Below are 16,449 nucleotides of genomic sequence, written 5' to 3' on the forward strand. Positions count from 1 at the left end.
TCATATAGCCATCTTTCCATATTCTTTTGTTTGCCTTGTAGTCATATCAGGCATCACGCACACCTTACGGAGCGATCTGTGTAACGGCTTGTGAATATGGTTGGAACTGCAATTAAACAGGTGACAAACTAGGTCTGTGAATGATTTTCTATCTGAAAATAAATGTACTGTATTTGCATTTGTCTTCCTCTTGGTATCTGTGGTACATTGTAGCTGTCTGGAAATACAGCGAAACATACACAAAGTAGCAGATTGAAAATTAAACCATTGGCCTACAATGCATACTGTTTGTGGATACTGATTTTGCAAACTTCTATTTGGCAAATGTTACCTCAGCCAGCATAATATCTGACACTGGGGTGAGGTTTTCTTCATTTTGCACAACAATCCTCCTCTGATTGTTTCACGATCTTGCCCAGCGGATTTTTTTTTTCTATTGCACCTCTCAGAATTACATGCTTTCACCAATTTATTTATTTGTTATTAACAGAAAACTGTTAACTATATGTAATGTAACTGAGTTGTGAAATTTTTTTTTGGCTAAATAAATAAATACATCAATATTTGACTTTGAATTCAGTTGAAATTCTGCATTCATTTGCTGTCTTTAAAACTGACAGTTTTCTCAACTAATCAATGAAATAATATATTTTGTTGGGCCATTAAGCCACAACTGCTCAGGTAGCTGAATGGATTGTATATTTTCTCAATTATAAGCTTCTGCAAACGGAAATAAATGTAAATTTAACAATCTTGGTATTTCACCACCAGCGGCTCACACAAAGTCACAAAGAGGCCATATTTCATATAGTCATCTTTCTATATTCTTCTGTTTGCCTTGTAGTTATATCAGGCATCATGCACACCTTATGAAGCGATCTGTGTAACAGCTTGTGAATATGGTTGGAACTGCAATTAAGCAGGTGACAAACTATCATTTCCTATCGTCTCTTCAGCTGGCGTGCAAGTAATTTTCATATTTTCTGGGTCTACTCAGAACTCTGTGGCTGTGGTAACTTGAGATGGGCCCCTTCATTAGTATGCTAGTCTTGTTAGCCATCACTCACCAAACACATGTAAATCAACCCTGCAAAATCTACCTATTGTGTCTGGGTTGGTTTTTGTGCCTGCTGCCAATGAAGCCCTGGAGAAGAGATCCCAGGAACTGACCGTTTCCTAGTACTAGCCTTCCTGCAGGGATTTGCTTAACAGCAGTAAATCCTGCCTACCCTCAAAGTGCATGTCACAGCCATTGCGGTGTGTCACATCATCTTGGATGGTGTCTCTCTGAGGGCTCATAAACTCATCACAACCTTTCAGAAGTTAGCAGAAAGTAGTTCTTGGTGAAGCACAATTGTCAATCATGTTTCCCCAAGAGCCATGCATGGGATCTCCCACTTATGCCAGAGTCCCTTAAGACTCACAATGAGCTCATGCAGGAGGCGAAAAATAAAAAAAGGGTTTTGCTAGCAATCAGGTCAGCATGAAGAGGAGAACTGCAGAACTCTACAGTGTAAACAGAGGGAGGCCCACTGGGTAATGGACATCCTCTCCAAGGCATACAGGTGGATGTGACCCCAGCCATCTACCATGCTGTCCCACAAGGAATGTCTCTTCCTCTTGGGCATTACTTAGCCATTAACAAAAGACAGTTAATTATACGCTTTTAGACTGAATCATCATGAATTTGTTACTTAGAGACATGTTGCTCCAGGAAGTTACCTGGTAGCCTGGGCTGCTTCCTAGGCATCACTGTGCTCCTTCTCCAGTTTCTTCAGGCAAACATAGCCTTTCACAGTGGCACAAGATGGTTGTATAACAATGGGATTTATAGCAAATACTACAACACATGGTCACCATTGTTTACAGACCCATAGTTACATGTGTAAATAGCATTCATTTGGCACGCAAACACTGTTTTCTCTAACAACACTTTACTGTTGCCATGTCATGATGAATTGTCATGTAATATTCACAAAACAATGACACTACTTCAATTTCAGTGTCTGAAAGTAGAAACAATGAGTCATAACCTGATTCATCAATTCATCAACAAGACAACCTCTACAATCAACACATAACCAAAGAAGTGATGAGCCATACTGTTGATGTCACACTGTCAGGGGCATCGAATTTAGTAGGACGCTAGGGACATACCAATATCCAGCGACCGTTGAATTGTCCCTAGCAATAATTTTGATCAAACAATTAAAATACATTCATATGTAACCACTGTTGTCCGTTGGTGTCTTGTGGTTTTTAAATTTTTATTTTATTTTTATTTAATCTTTATTTAACCAGGAAAAGACTCAGTGAAAAAAGTAAAAGTCTCTTTTACAAGAGCGTCCTGGCCAAGACAGGCAGCAGCACAATTTGTGGTACACAAACGGTTAACAGATCTCATTCTCTACTACAAGTCCCGTCTCCCTAACCCACGTCGCTAATAGGATAGGCTTTGCTGTTTCTTGCGAACGTGTGAGAGGCTGTAGCTACATCTGATTGTACGAAGCATCAAAGCTCCGTCAACTAGATGTGCATCATGTAGGCTACCGGTATGTGAGGAAGACACCATCCTTATACCAACAGTTCTGTTCTGTGCACGAAAATACAGGACAAATCAATTGCATCTCATATTGATTCAATACGTGACAATCCCATATTAATGGGATAAGTGGCAAGCCTAAACTTTAGTTTGTGTGTGTGTTTGTGTACTTTGACTTGTAAAATAGCTCCTAATGCCCACCTTTCTTTTTTTTGGCCACCATCCTGACTCAGCATATCACCAAATTAGCCTAACTGCCAAACACACACACACACACACACACACACACACAGAGTGGACATTAGGAGCTACTTTACAAGTCAAAGTATACATCACTTACAATAGTAGAGTCAACAATATTGGTAATAATATTATTTAACTAAGCCATGAATGTTTTTCCTCAATGTTCATGTGGCATGCATCGAGGTGTTATTTTGTCAGGTCAGGTGACAGGAGCAGTCCTGCCAGGTAGTATCTTAGACAGAGCAGGAAGAGAGACAGGTGGAGAGGGAGGATCACAGGTGAGGTCGAAAAATGACATGGTGATATGATAGTAATGAGATTCAGTATTGTGACAAAAGTTAGTGTGACATACTGTATGGTTCATCCATGTTTGTTTGAAGTGAAAGCTTTGAATAGGCACATGTTCTTGTCTCTGCGGACTGCTTTTATATCCCAACCAAAATCAAACATACGCCATTGCACACTGCTTTGGAATGAATGTGAAACTCCATTCTCAAATCCATTTAGTGGTTAGCGGTCTGTAAATATGATTCTGCTGCTGTATGTCTTAAAGAAATTAATCATCATTTCCAGTACTGGAGACCCATTGTACAGCAATTCTTTTATTCTCCTGCTACAATACACCTGACATAGGTGTACTGTAGCAGGAAAATGGGAAAATGAACAGAGACTGGGCACAGAAAATGAACAGAGACTGAGAGTAGAACTGATAATCAAAGAAATGACTGTTAGACACTTTAGATGCATAATGATTTTTCTGACATATGATGGAAAGTGCTGAGTCTCAAAACATACCTTTTTAACATTGCTTTTAAATAGTTTTTAAATAGTTTTAAGTAGTTTTTTTAATGTCTGACTAATGTTAACTTTCATAAAATTTGATCAAACCTGAACTATTTTTCTTTTTATTGTTCTTTTTTTTATTTATCAGTTCATGTTCTCATTAAGCATTTTATCAAGAAAACAACAGTGAATAACTAATAAACTAATAATACTGCCACTCACAGAAGAAAGTCTAAGGAAATAAAGACACAGATATATTGATGTCGGACTTACGGATGACACTTTATCAGTAAGTGCTTTCTTGCAGAGGAACACTGCTGCTCTCATCATGTTCGTCAGTTCAGGTTTAGGGGTTCCTGGTGAAACCTCTGTTAGTTTCTTATACACTGCCAGTAAAGAATCTTGCCTATAGGACCAGGTCTTTGAGTATGCTCCAGCCACCTGAGGGGAGAAAAATGCCAAAAAATAACATGAGGAATTCTCACACCATCACAACATAGTCCAGTTCTGGATGAGCTGGGGCTAGCAGAAATGCCCCTTGGCAATTAGGAAGTAACACTGAATTAATTTGGAGCTTATTTAAAAAAGAAAAAAAGAAAAAAAAGACAGTAATAGTGCTATACTATAATATGTACCTTCTTGAGTCATTAGATTATATGCAGAAAATACAGAATAACAACATAATGCTCTCAAAAACACTTATTAGCATGCAAGGTAACAATCAAAATGTTTTTTTGATTATATTAAAAGCTTAAATGGAAGCTTATTTTTAAGGTGGCTAAGTTTGTTTTTTTTTTAATTTCCCTGTATCTAAATCATCTATAAGGCTTTTATAGGCTGTGTTTGCTCACTAGACTGTCTCCGTAGACCTCTATGGGCAGAACAGCTTCTCTCTGGGCTTTCTCTGACAACGGCTCTGGTTCTCCAGTAACTTCAGGACTGTGTGCGCTACTTGGGTCCAATGGAGCAAGCATTTGTTCGGCCTGAGGTTGCAGCCGAGTCTCCGATCTCTTCAAGGCTGGTAGAGGCCTCTCCTCATATGGCAAGGAGCTGACCTAACACACATATATACATATACAGTTATCCAAATTACACTGTCACAGTCACTGTATGTAAATATCTTTAGCCTACCAACAGTCACACACTTGAAAGTTATTATCTTGTTATACCACAGTGCTTATGAAATCTCAAACCTGATCGGTCAGAAGGTGTCAATTAATTTTCTATAAACAGCAGCTCTGCCAGCTCCAAGGCAAATCACAGGTTTATATAAATGTGCTTCTATAGCTCATTCACAGGGACTATGTGTATGGTGGACACTCCACATAATTTAAGCATAAAAATAAACTGGTTTTTTAAAAAAATGTATTTGTTTTTTAACAATGGAAAATGTATGAACGACAATATGGTGAAGCTTTTTTATAGAGATGTTTAACAGATGTTTTACAAAGCAGATACAGTCACTATCATTGCGGTAAAACTGTTCCTTTTAGTTTTCCACGAGCAGGAAAGTCTTCAGGATTTTACTCTTTGCGGCCACTTGGTTATCTGAAAAACTGCATTTTTCCTTATTATTTGCTTCGAGAGATAAAAAAGAGACACTGGTGAAGGAATGATTGTTTATAGTTGCTATAACGTAACTGAAAACAGGATCCAACTGGTTTCCAATGTTAAATATAACTATGGATAAATGGATAATGAAGTATGACATGTTGTTCTTTAATAACTAAAATTGTAATGCTTGCCAAATTGCAGTGGTCTAAGAGGAATAAAACACTTCAGGATGTGATGTAATACGAGTGGTGATGAGATGAACAGCATGCCCTATTGTTTTTTACACCATACTTGAATCATGTTTTCATTTTAATAATTTCATTTTATTCATTTTAACCATCCTATCATTTGATTTTTTACTGAGTGAAAACTGGTTACCAGTTTTGCCATCACTGTTTAGAACAAACAATTAAGGATATAATAAAGGTAGCAACTTTTTTTTTTTTTTTTTTACTTGCACTTTAGTACATGTTTGGCTGGATACTTTCAAACAGTAAGAATTTGATACGTTATCCACACTTTCACTTAAGTATAATTTCCTAGTACATTTTCACCTCTGAATGCCAATTTGCAAGAAATCTCAGGACAAACATTTGAATGTATTTGGATATCCTCCTAGTTTTATGTCTATCCCTTAAACATCTCTGGTGCAAATGTACTTTGATCACTTCATCTGTTTTTTTCACTGATTAACACTTAATGGACATCAATGGAGTAAAAGATAATTGTTAATTAAAAGTGAATTAAATGCATGAAGTACATGATATACAAGATAATATGACATGTCTTCCAAATCCCTGAAAGGCATGTTAAGCCATACAGATTAAGTAAAATGAAATAGTCTTATATTACACAGTGTGGGGGTATGTGTTAGGTTACAAGAGAACGCTAACAGAGTGAGGGAGAGTCATAAAAACCAAAGACATTAAGATTTAAATCTTAGTATACCGAAAATATAACATAGATTAGCAATATAACACTGTAGCTATAACAACATTATAACACATTATAGCACTATAGCTAATAATTATCCAGAGAATGTGTGTGGTTGTGTACATCTGAATATTTTAAAAGGGATGGGGAGACTGTGCAAAGTGAGCTGAAAATCTGATTTAATGTTGGGGTTTTAAATTAAGAATTTAAATGGTTTACTTTAAGACTATAAGACAGAATATTTTGTAAAGTCTAAATGTCTAAGTGAATGTGTACTTATTCTGAGACTCACATCAATATTTGGAAAGTGAGGGGGTGTATGTGGTGCACTTGTGTGTTCAGGGCTCATTGGTTTAGGTGTAATCTGCTTCTCTTCCACCAAAAGCTGTTCCTGGTTCTTCTTCTTCGGTGTTTCAGAGAGAGGCATGGAATGTTGGAGTGGACGAACACTTGGAGAGGTAATACCACAGTCGGACACATTTACTGGCATTCTCTGGATCTGTAATGATGATAGTAAAGCTAACATAAACATGACATAATGGCATAAATGAAGTACACTGTTAATTGTATAATTCAGCATATATACAGACACTTAAGGAGCAATAACAATGTATAAGAAGTTGTTCCTTTAAATCAGATCCATTGTTTTTTTTTTTATCATATGATTTGATGCGCTACTTCATTTCTGTACATTCTCTTATCAGCTTAAATCGTAAGTGTCACATCCCACAACAATTTTACAACGATTATATTTTTCATGACGTCATACATTTATCTATTTGTAGTTACATTTCATTTTTAATAGCACATATAAAAAAAGTAATCCCTATATTCTTGATCTTGAGCTTGTGATGTTACACAATAATGTCAAGTCCTGTCAAGAAGATTTTCATGGCAGAAAACTTACTCACTGTTACAAAGCACTGACACTTGAGACTCCACCCATACATGTTAAATAAATGTTAAATATTAAATGAACACTGCTGTAATATAATAATTAATGCTTACTTGAACATTAATCATGACCTTCAAAAATTGTATATAAGCAGTGTTTTAAGAAAGACGTACAAAAGAAAAATTCCTCTGGAAATTCTTCATAAACATGCAAATGAGGCATGTATTACTGAATTACAAATGAAGATACTGAATTACAAAGCGGTACATTTTTCCATGCTTCATTTCAGTCTTGCAGATACATTGTGCCTGTGTCCTTTGCATCAGCAATACTACAATAAACACTGCACTACTGACAGACAGAACCACACACTGTCAGTATTTAAACACACAAAAGGTACTCAGGAGTAAAAACAGTATAGAGAGAAACGCAATACAGTAATATTACATTTGGAGCCATTTTCACAATACATGATATGTATCCCAAAATCTGCGGTTGCCATAAAAAAAGTAATGCCACATTTAAAAAAAAAAACTGTTCACTGTTATGTTTTGTTAAATGATGATACATTGCAATACCCAATTTGCTACTTGTTACTGTCAGTAACTACATAGTTGTGCAATGTTATAAAAGTCCTGACAAAACTCTTGATACTTTTGGAAAAGTGTAATATTGCCCAGTCCTTGTGGATGGATGAATGGTGGAAAGGGATGGGTTAAAAAAAAATATATGGATGACTGTAAGTAAGAAAAGTCCATAGCTGTAAAGAGAGACTGATGCTTGGATGGATTACTCTGTAGTAAGTCTTACCTGGCCCATGTCAAGGAGGTCATGTAGCTCAAGTTGCTGGTAGACTCTGAGCCTGTAGGCCTCCATCTGCTCTTTCTTCTGTTTGGCTGTGTCATAGTCCTCCCTCTCTATGGCACTGTGTTTCTCCACATCATACCTGCCCAAACACTCCCCTACCTATACCAGAAAAAAAGATACATAAAAATACACACAGAATATGCACACGCATATACAATACCTTTCAAAAGTTTGAGCACACCCGCTCATAGAAGGCTTTCTCTTTTCCCCCCAAATTTTCACATTTTATGTCAATAATGAAGACATCAAGTATGAAATCACACATATGAAATTATGCATTAACCAAAATGCATTAAAGAAATCTCATATCTTATACTCTTCCTAGGAAGCACTGATAGTGTACTTTCACACTCTTGAAATTCTGTCAAATATTTAAAATTTTTGATATACGTAGATACACAACAGTCAAATTTGCTACATATATTTGTCTTAGACACTAAATGTAAGACATACAAATGTAAGACTATATCAAAATGTGCCCAAACATGGTATGTTCTTTCCTAATCAAGGGGCTCACAGTCAGCGCACAACCCAGCTACTTGAAATTAAGCCAACAAATAGCATTCGTGTGCGAATTAACACACCCCTAGGAGAATGCTAAGCATACAGATTTGTCCTGTGACCATGCAGACAACTAACTGTGACACAGAAAACACACACTCAGGTAAACAAATAGACCTTGGTTGTGTTAAATTGTGTTTAACTATCTTTTCATTGAATTAAAAATTCAGAAATAGGTTTTTAGAAGCATTTACATTGTAAAAGTAAAATTGCAATTTTACCTTGTTTTTTTTTACTTTAAAACTAGAACCAGGATTAAATAATGGCCTTAATGCTGCCTATTTTTATACCAGTTTGCTGAAACTAAAATAATAGATACAATTTGATTTAATCCAGGTTAAATCTTAATATTTGTTGCAGCAACACAGTCTAGGTAAGTTGGAACAAAGAACTTGGTGCAGGAAAATATTTTTCATTCATGAATAAAGCCTTATAGACAAATCAAGAAATTATCTTAGATCTCAGAAGAAAAAAAAAATAATCAGAATGCACCATAAACAGGTAGTTTAGCATAACTCCAAAACCACTAGGGAGAACACACTATGTCTGCAGATATGTCATATTATAGACAGATGAGCTGCAATGGGTCATGAAACAGGAAGCTGCTATAGTATAGAATGTGGGCACCAATTATGGTGACAAGAGACATGTATTTGCATGTAAGAGGAAGTGAAAATTTGGGCTGCACCCCTGGTGAAGATACAGAGAGTCTGTCAATGTCTAATACTAATTCCTGGAAACTTCAAAAGATACAAGAGAAATATTCATCATTCAAAATCAAAAGCCACATGCACACTATTTTGATAGCATTAAAAAAAACATCCCTGATGGACTAGACAAATAAAGCAAATAATGTTAGACAAACAGAAACCAAAAGATGCCACTGTATTGATATGGTTGCTATAATGATGTGAGCAACTTCTCAAATGCCTAGTTGATGAGACGTTGTGAGACGGAACTACTATAATAAGCACGAGAAGTCAAAATTGAAATTTATGGTTCAGTGAAAATTACCTTCTGTAAATCTGCTATGGCCTGTTTGAGCTTTTTAGCCAGATGGTATCTCTCTAATCGGACCATTTCTTGTTTCTTATCATCCAGGAGGCGAATGATATGAGCAACCTCAGGATCCTGATACATGTCAAACGCCAAGTCATCCAGTGGCGAGATAGACTCATGCTTATACCTGCAGATACAGAAAACGTCTTTAAGAGCATTAACAAATAAGCAGATGTTTTTCTTTTGTCTCAAAATGAGCCCCTCATGTCCAACATAAAAGACGCTGGTAAACCAGAGTCAACAAAATAAAAAAGGAACAACAGCTTGGAACTCTTACCCTGCATAGGAGCCATCCAGGGATGAGCTGTGCTGTGTGCTGCCAATGTACTGATCAATCAGCTGATCTCGGCCTGGCTGGAGAAAAACAAGGGCAAAGAAATAAACCCAGGAATAGATCATGTTCTTGAGAAACAATGTCATAAGAAACAATTTATAATATGGACATCGCATGGTTGTTTACACTTCAGAATATGCAGCAAGATGTCTATAAACGTTAACTTGAACATCTTAACACATCTGTCTGATAACTCCATAGCTATATAATACATATAAATCCTTAATAAATATACAAATATGGGCTAAATATTTTAGCTTGTCAACTGCCATTAATATATATCTAGCTACTTTGCAAACTAGACAGGAGAGAAAACGATCTATTTTCTTTTTCTTTTTTTTAAAAAAACCATTTAATGGAGTAGTATCCACAGGAAGGGTCATGCACATTCACTAGATAGTTTTTATCTTAGGTTTTTCTTTGCCTTTATTCCTTCATATTTCACTCTTACATGCTGGGAAAACTAGAAATTCATCCACTGCAATCCCAAAAACTTCAATATTATTGTTTGAACTGAGCTTTCTTTCTCCAACATTAAAGAATGTAGAAATTATCACTGACCAAATATAAAACAAACTTTTGGTGGACTTTATCACCAGTGGCATGCCATAGCTTTGCCTGTTCACATGCCGATACTGCACGTTACTGTCCCTGTAGCAAAGTATTTGATAGTGAAATTTCAAGAACAATGCAGATACTGTTAGCAAAGAGAAAAAGTTAAACTAAGAATGTGTGAGAAAATAGTAAAAGGGTTAGAGTGAGAAGTGAAAGTGAGAAGTCAGATACAGAGGGTGCAGCAAGTGAAGGACTCAGCAATCTGCAGTTTCATTTCACGTCAGCTTGTGTCATATTTAGCAACTGTAATGAGATAATTCTGTGAATGATGATTCTTGGGATTAAACCCAGAGTCTTATAGAAGCAGTGCCAAGGCACGGTGAAAGCTGTTTTAGTGGCACATGGTGTACGAGCACCTTACTAACACATGAAGTTGCTTTTTCCTTTAATTTGTCACCCGTCTGTATATCACATACATATATATTTGTCTGGGGTGTACATTTATTTGGGGCGTTTTGGAATTCACTGATTATAATCTTAAGAATTTTGCACCACCTGGTGGCAATGAGGTGTATTTCATGCCCAACAACAAACACCTTTTAATTAGTGATGCTTGATAACACTACTAGTGTTATCTTGCATACTTATTATTTCACTTACTATTGGGCTGCTATCACTGCAGTCCATTGGGTCACCTAATATATTTATAGCCACCAACGCGACCTGGAATTAGAGGGGGAGAAAATAAATCATGAGCGATCTTTAAATACTAGTCAATTTTTACATTTTTAATTACTATCGGCTTTAATTCGGTGCAAGGTCTTTAGAATCTTCACATGCCATATATCACAGATTTACAGTATTTATCTACCGTCTTCTGTGAGTATTACACTGGATCGCATGGGTCCAGGTAACATTTCTGCCTGTGACTTTATAAATCACAGTATTGTATCGATCGAAAGAAAACAATTATTATGGTCAAATGAATCTTTAAACATAACACATCATGGCTGGACTAGTTTGTTTAAATACATTAAAAAACATATAGCAATTTGAACTTATATCGACACAATCACAATATGCCTTATTTTTTATCCATAAGCTTTACTTGCCAGATTAATTCAACCAGGAGAGAGGTGTAGAGCCAAACTGACATGAGAAATATTGTCTATAAGCAGTTTGTAATAACCAGAGATGTCTCAGAATCTCTAAATTCTCCCGATCTACTTCAGCTTTATAAACAAAGGCTACAGAATAACAACACATATTTTCTAAGGATATCGTTTACCTGGTTATAAATGTTGTACTGATTGACATGGTTTTTGTGAAAGGTAAGCTTCAGATAGGTCCCGACAGCATCTACATGCACTGACTTCAGTTCTCGTGCTCTGAACCCAGTCTTCTCATTAGTGGAGAGTGATACATACCTGCATAATATACAGGATTAAGCATTGCATCAGGTCATTCATTTTACACAAAATATCTAAACGTTTCATTGATATAGTTGACTGCGTGTTGATCACTCTGGGTGAAAAAAGGAAAATATACCACAATTTCACAAAATCTACAAAAAAAAAACGCGCTAATTTCAAAAAGTTGATGTCTATAGCAATCACTAGTTACTTAAAAAGTTTGTCTTTACAATGTCATACTATTCAGAATAATCAGAATTACTCTTTGTATTTGTCCAATCTTTGTCTGAGTGCGTGGCATGCAGCAGTGTTACGGAAACTAACCCAAGTCTGCGGAACTGCTGAAGGCGCCGGGGAGAAGCAGGTTCTCTGTCCCCAATGTGGAACTCTACCTTGGCAGAGATCAGGTACTGATGAGCCAGCAGCTGCAGCTTCCTGACGCGACATCTCTCCACCATCTGTAGTGTGATCTCCTGTGGGAACGGACAGAACCTACACACAACAACAACCACCCAACATGATTAACACGCACTGTCACGAAAAAAAACAGGGCTGAAATAATTCATGCAGACGTGGATTAGACATAGTTCATGCCTAACAAAGTAGAAAATACCAGGCCATGGTTTGCTTTAAACCACAAGACCAGTTAAAAATCCTTCAAAAGCCCACAACTGCAGTCTCAGATTCTCTGTCCACAGGACCATGAAGTGTATGATTTGTGTCATTTGTACAATTTCCTGGCCACAAGACAATCTGATTGGCTTTCCATACTTGCTTGCATGCAAATATTTGTGGAACTTTGGATGGAACAGTGAGACACAAGGAACTTTTAGGAGCAACATATAGACACTGGACTGAAAAAAGTTACCGGAATCCCATAAGCAGTTAGTGGTAAATAAATAAGAAATCTCATGGGTTTGCCTACTGGCTACAGAAAAGGTCTGTGGATGGTCAAATCAGTAAAAGTGCATTTCTCTCTGTGAAAGCAGGCAGTTCTTGGCCATATTTATTGTGCTAGAATGCTAGGAATATGGCTTGTGAATGAAACTCTTTAATTTTTGTGTTGGAAAAATAATTAGCTCATCAAAGCAGCGATTTAAAATACATTCTCCCTCATTTTTTAATCATAAAGCCTAAAATTAGAGCTGGGCAATGTGACTATAGGATATGTTACATTGTCATCAGGTCTATCAACAGGTGTTACTCCTTTTATAATTGGACATTAACAATAGCACTGCACCAATTCTTTTATAGTTTCATGTTTTCCTTATTAAATGCTTAAATACTATTACGGTAAATGCTGCATAAAAATCTTTGAAAAAATTATTTGTCTGTTAAAGCTTTAGCCCACACCTGCTTAGCATACATAGTTTAATTAACATTTAATTCTGTCATGCTGATAATCATCACATCCATTCCTACAGTATATTATTTACCTGGCAGACCTCCAGCCATTGATGGTAGGAGCATGAACCATCAGCTCTCTGGCACTGTAATTCTCCTCATGACCAGACCAGCTGATCACAGTGAATCCTATCTTACGCGGCATCCCGCTCCTGTGTGCTGTTAACAGAAAGGCAGGTCCAGGTGATGATTCAGACATGCTTGGACAGCTTACATCTTAGCCATAACACCTGATATTTTCCTAAGACTAAATAAACTTAAAAAACACTACAAACCATACTCGTTTAATATAAATTTAGAGATCCATATACAGGGACTTTTCTTGAACCTTTTTTTTTTTTTTTTCCAGAATAATAACTTATAATAATGGTTATTATTCCACAATCCACTGTGAATGGCATGACTACTCTTGAGTAGCCCTTGGCATGGGGGGGGAACCAGGGAAGCTGTCCTGGGTCCAGGTCAAGTACAGCCCAGGAGGGTTTAGTTGTCCATTGACATGCAGAATAAAACCGTTTACAATGTGCTTCTTTGATCAAACTTTGATGATGAAAATGTAGGGCTATGCATCGTTTGCAACTCATCAGATACATTGAATATAAAAAGTCTAAACTTGCCCATTTAAGCTGCAGGTTAGTTGTGATATAAAAGAATGAAACCAAGATAAATCATATCAGATCTTTGATCCCTGCATGTGACAACAATCTCTTGTATTCTTCACATGTCTGGGCTATGGGATAAGGTGGCTAGACAGAAGCTCTTTCTCACGAAACATCTAAGCCCACCTAAATTTTGCATTTTTATATGATGAGACCAAGTTTTTTGGCCATTCTAAAAGATATGATTATCACCCAAAGAACAACATAACCATGGTGAAGCATGTGATGGCAGCGTCATGCTACAGGGCTGCTTCTCTTCAGCTGAGGCTCTAAGCAAGATAGAAGAAATCATGGATAGCTACAAATACCAATCTATTTTTTAGCACAAAACCTGCAAGTCTCTGATAGACAGCTGAAGATGAAGAAAAAAATTCACCTTCCGGCACAATAACAAACCAAAGCCACAAATTCAAGTTAACAAAGGATTGGCTTCAAAAGAAGAAGATCAACATTTTAGACTGGCCCAGTCAGACCCCAAGTCTAAATCTTAATGACTTGAAGATGGCTGTGCACAGGAGATTGTCTGGTAATTTGATACATCTGAAGCATTTTTACAAGGAATTGTGGACTCAAGATGTACTAAGCTGGTAGACTCTAATCCAAAATTATTGTGTGCCACATAACAAGCGAAAGGTGCGTTAACAATGTATTAGGGTGCGTTTCAATCAGCTCCCTAGTTCAGTAGTCAGGGCACTGATCAGGGAGTCAGTTATTTTAAGGGCTATCTCAATCACAAAATCCCACAGTGCACCACAAAAATCATCCACATGGATGCTCACTATGTTCACATATTGGAAACAACGTCATATTTTCAGAAGCCTCTCAGTTCGAAAAAAAATGGCAGACGAACTCCTCAGCCAACCGAAAATAGCTTGTTATGGTTGTTGTAGCGCTCAAATGATTACTTACATTAACGATTTTTAACTTTATTTGATGTTCTATATACAGTTTTATTTGAGTCTTTTAAGTGTTAATGATTTTTAAAAATACAATAGCTAGCCTTTGATCCTGCTTGAAGTACCATGACAGAAACACGTGTGATTAAGCGAACAAATTTATATTATATAATGTCAGAAATATAGCGGTCCTGCCTGTTGTTGATAAAAGCCAGAGGTTACGTTTTACAGCGTGAGAAAGTAGTAAAGTCGCTGGAAATCGAGTCATCAGTGTCCCAATGTGTAGTGAACCAGGGTCCTTACCAGTGCCTGAATTTGTGCACACAACATACTGACTCACGACCTAAAGAGCTAGAGAGCCGACTGAGACGCACCCTTAGTTAAAGAGGGGTTCACGCTTATGCAACCAGGTTACTGTACGGTTCTTTTCCCCTAAAACATTTCTATTAGTTGTTCACTTGAATTTTGTTGCTTGCTATAATCACATTAAATGTGTACACCAACCTGACGTGACATATCTTGGTTTCATTTTTTGCAATATTAGCAGATGTGTTTAAGTTTTTTTTTTTTTTTTTAAATTCACAGTAAGTTAACATTTCCCCTATTTTGTAAAATGGTTTGGTCTACTGCATTTCCACACCAAAACATTTGTGGTTAATTACAGACATTTTCTCATATGTATGTAGAGTGTCTTTGTGTATTACTTACTTTCATTCATACAAGTTTGCCAAGATGTCACATTACTCAGGAGCACAAAAAAGGAATAGAAAAGAAAAATATAAGAAGAAATGGATAACTCAATGGAGTGCATGAAAAAGTTCTTAAAGTAATACCGAATATCGCATTACAATAAGTTATAGTTAAGAGCATGCTTTACACATATATCTACCCTGATACCTAAAATCTTTATATGTTATTATATATATGTTCATAAGGTTTTGTATTTGGTATAGGGTATAAGAAGACTAAAGCTTAAGCTTATCAAAGATTTAAAGCACACTTTTAAAAATGATAAATACTTAGACAATAAACAGAGCAGTTTTTAAAGAATAATGACTATGTCACAGAGACAAATGTCATGGCAGTGTGCAGTGTCCATCCCTCACCTCTTTCTAAAACCATGTGTGTGTTGCAGTAGACTATAGTAACCTGGAGGCTAGTGTTTTGATTTGATGGTCAGACATGGTTAATGTTAGCAACGAGCACAAACAAAACGGCACAGCAACCCCAACCCTAGCTTTTAGTTTAGTCTAAATGACATTTCTGTATTCTATTCCATTCACATTGTATCAAACCACATATTATGGTAGCAGAACACAGAATATTATAGTAGCGAACACAGCTGATTAGCTCAATCCTTAATGATAAAAACAAAAACAGTAACTAGTGTCAGTACTACGTAGCTCTTATATAAACGGCAGACAACTTACGAAAAGCTAAATAAAAATATAGCAATCTTTAAAAAATATATATATATCCATGTAGACAGAAAAGCGGTTTCAAATATATTTACCCAAATACAAGGACAACTTATTAGTCCAACGTCCTCTCCATAACCACTATTTGACAACTGCAAGATGTGCGCATGCGCATTCTGTATCTCCTCTGGTATGTGTATTTTTTCTGGTACATTATTTTTACGTTATATTACTATTTATCCATGACTATAATATAGCACGGGTTCTCTGTAGATGGTACTACTTTACAACCCCTTCACTTAAAATAAATAGTCATTTTCAGTAAATGACCCAA

At 36.5% G+C, this 16,449-nt stretch overlaps 1 protein-coding gene across 4 annotated transcripts in view; it reads right to left on the bottom strand.

The window, feature by feature from the left end:
* cep104 (centrosomal protein 104) overlaps window positions 1–16,383 on the bottom strand; it is a 38,366-nt gene extending 21,983 nt beyond the window's left edge. For 2 of the 4 annotated variants that reach the window (XM_017467416.3, XM_017467413.3), the window contains exons 1-12: window positions 16,211–16,383; window positions 15,406–15,440; window positions 13,175–13,301; window positions 12,063–12,230; window positions 11,615–11,753; window positions 10,987–11,049; window positions 9,715–9,791; window positions 9,393–9,564; window positions 7,761–7,916; window positions 6,348–6,554; window positions 4,420–4,623; window positions 3,842–4,009 (exon numbers count right to left, since the gene is read on the bottom strand). In XM_017467416.3, the coding sequence (XP_017322905.1) occupies window positions 3,842–4,009; window positions 4,420–4,623; window positions 6,348–6,554; window positions 7,761–7,916; window positions 9,393–9,564; window positions 9,715–9,791; window positions 10,987–11,049; window positions 11,615–11,753; window positions 12,063–12,230; window positions 13,175–13,301; window positions 15,406–15,415 (1,491 nt within the window). In that variant the 5' untranslated portion in view covers window positions 15,416–15,440; window positions 16,211–16,383. The remainder of the gene's footprint in view (window positions 1–3,841; window positions 4,010–4,419; window positions 4,624–6,347; window positions 6,555–7,760; window positions 7,917–9,392; window positions 9,565–9,714; window positions 9,792–10,986; window positions 11,050–11,614; window positions 11,754–12,062; window positions 12,231–13,174; window positions 13,302–15,405; window positions 15,441–16,210) is intronic. The other 2 variants (XM_017467415.3, XM_017467414.3) reach the window with 2 other exon arrangements.
* Window positions 16,384–16,449: the final 66 nt, after the last annotated feature.

The sequence above is a fragment of the Ictalurus punctatus genome, chromosome 5 (genome assembly GCF_001660625.3).
Source record: "Ictalurus punctatus breed USDA103 chromosome 5, Coco_2.0, whole genome shotgun sequence".
In the NCBI taxonomy this organism is placed as follows: Eukaryota; Metazoa; Chordata; class Actinopteri; order Siluriformes; family Ictaluridae; genus Ictalurus; species Ictalurus punctatus.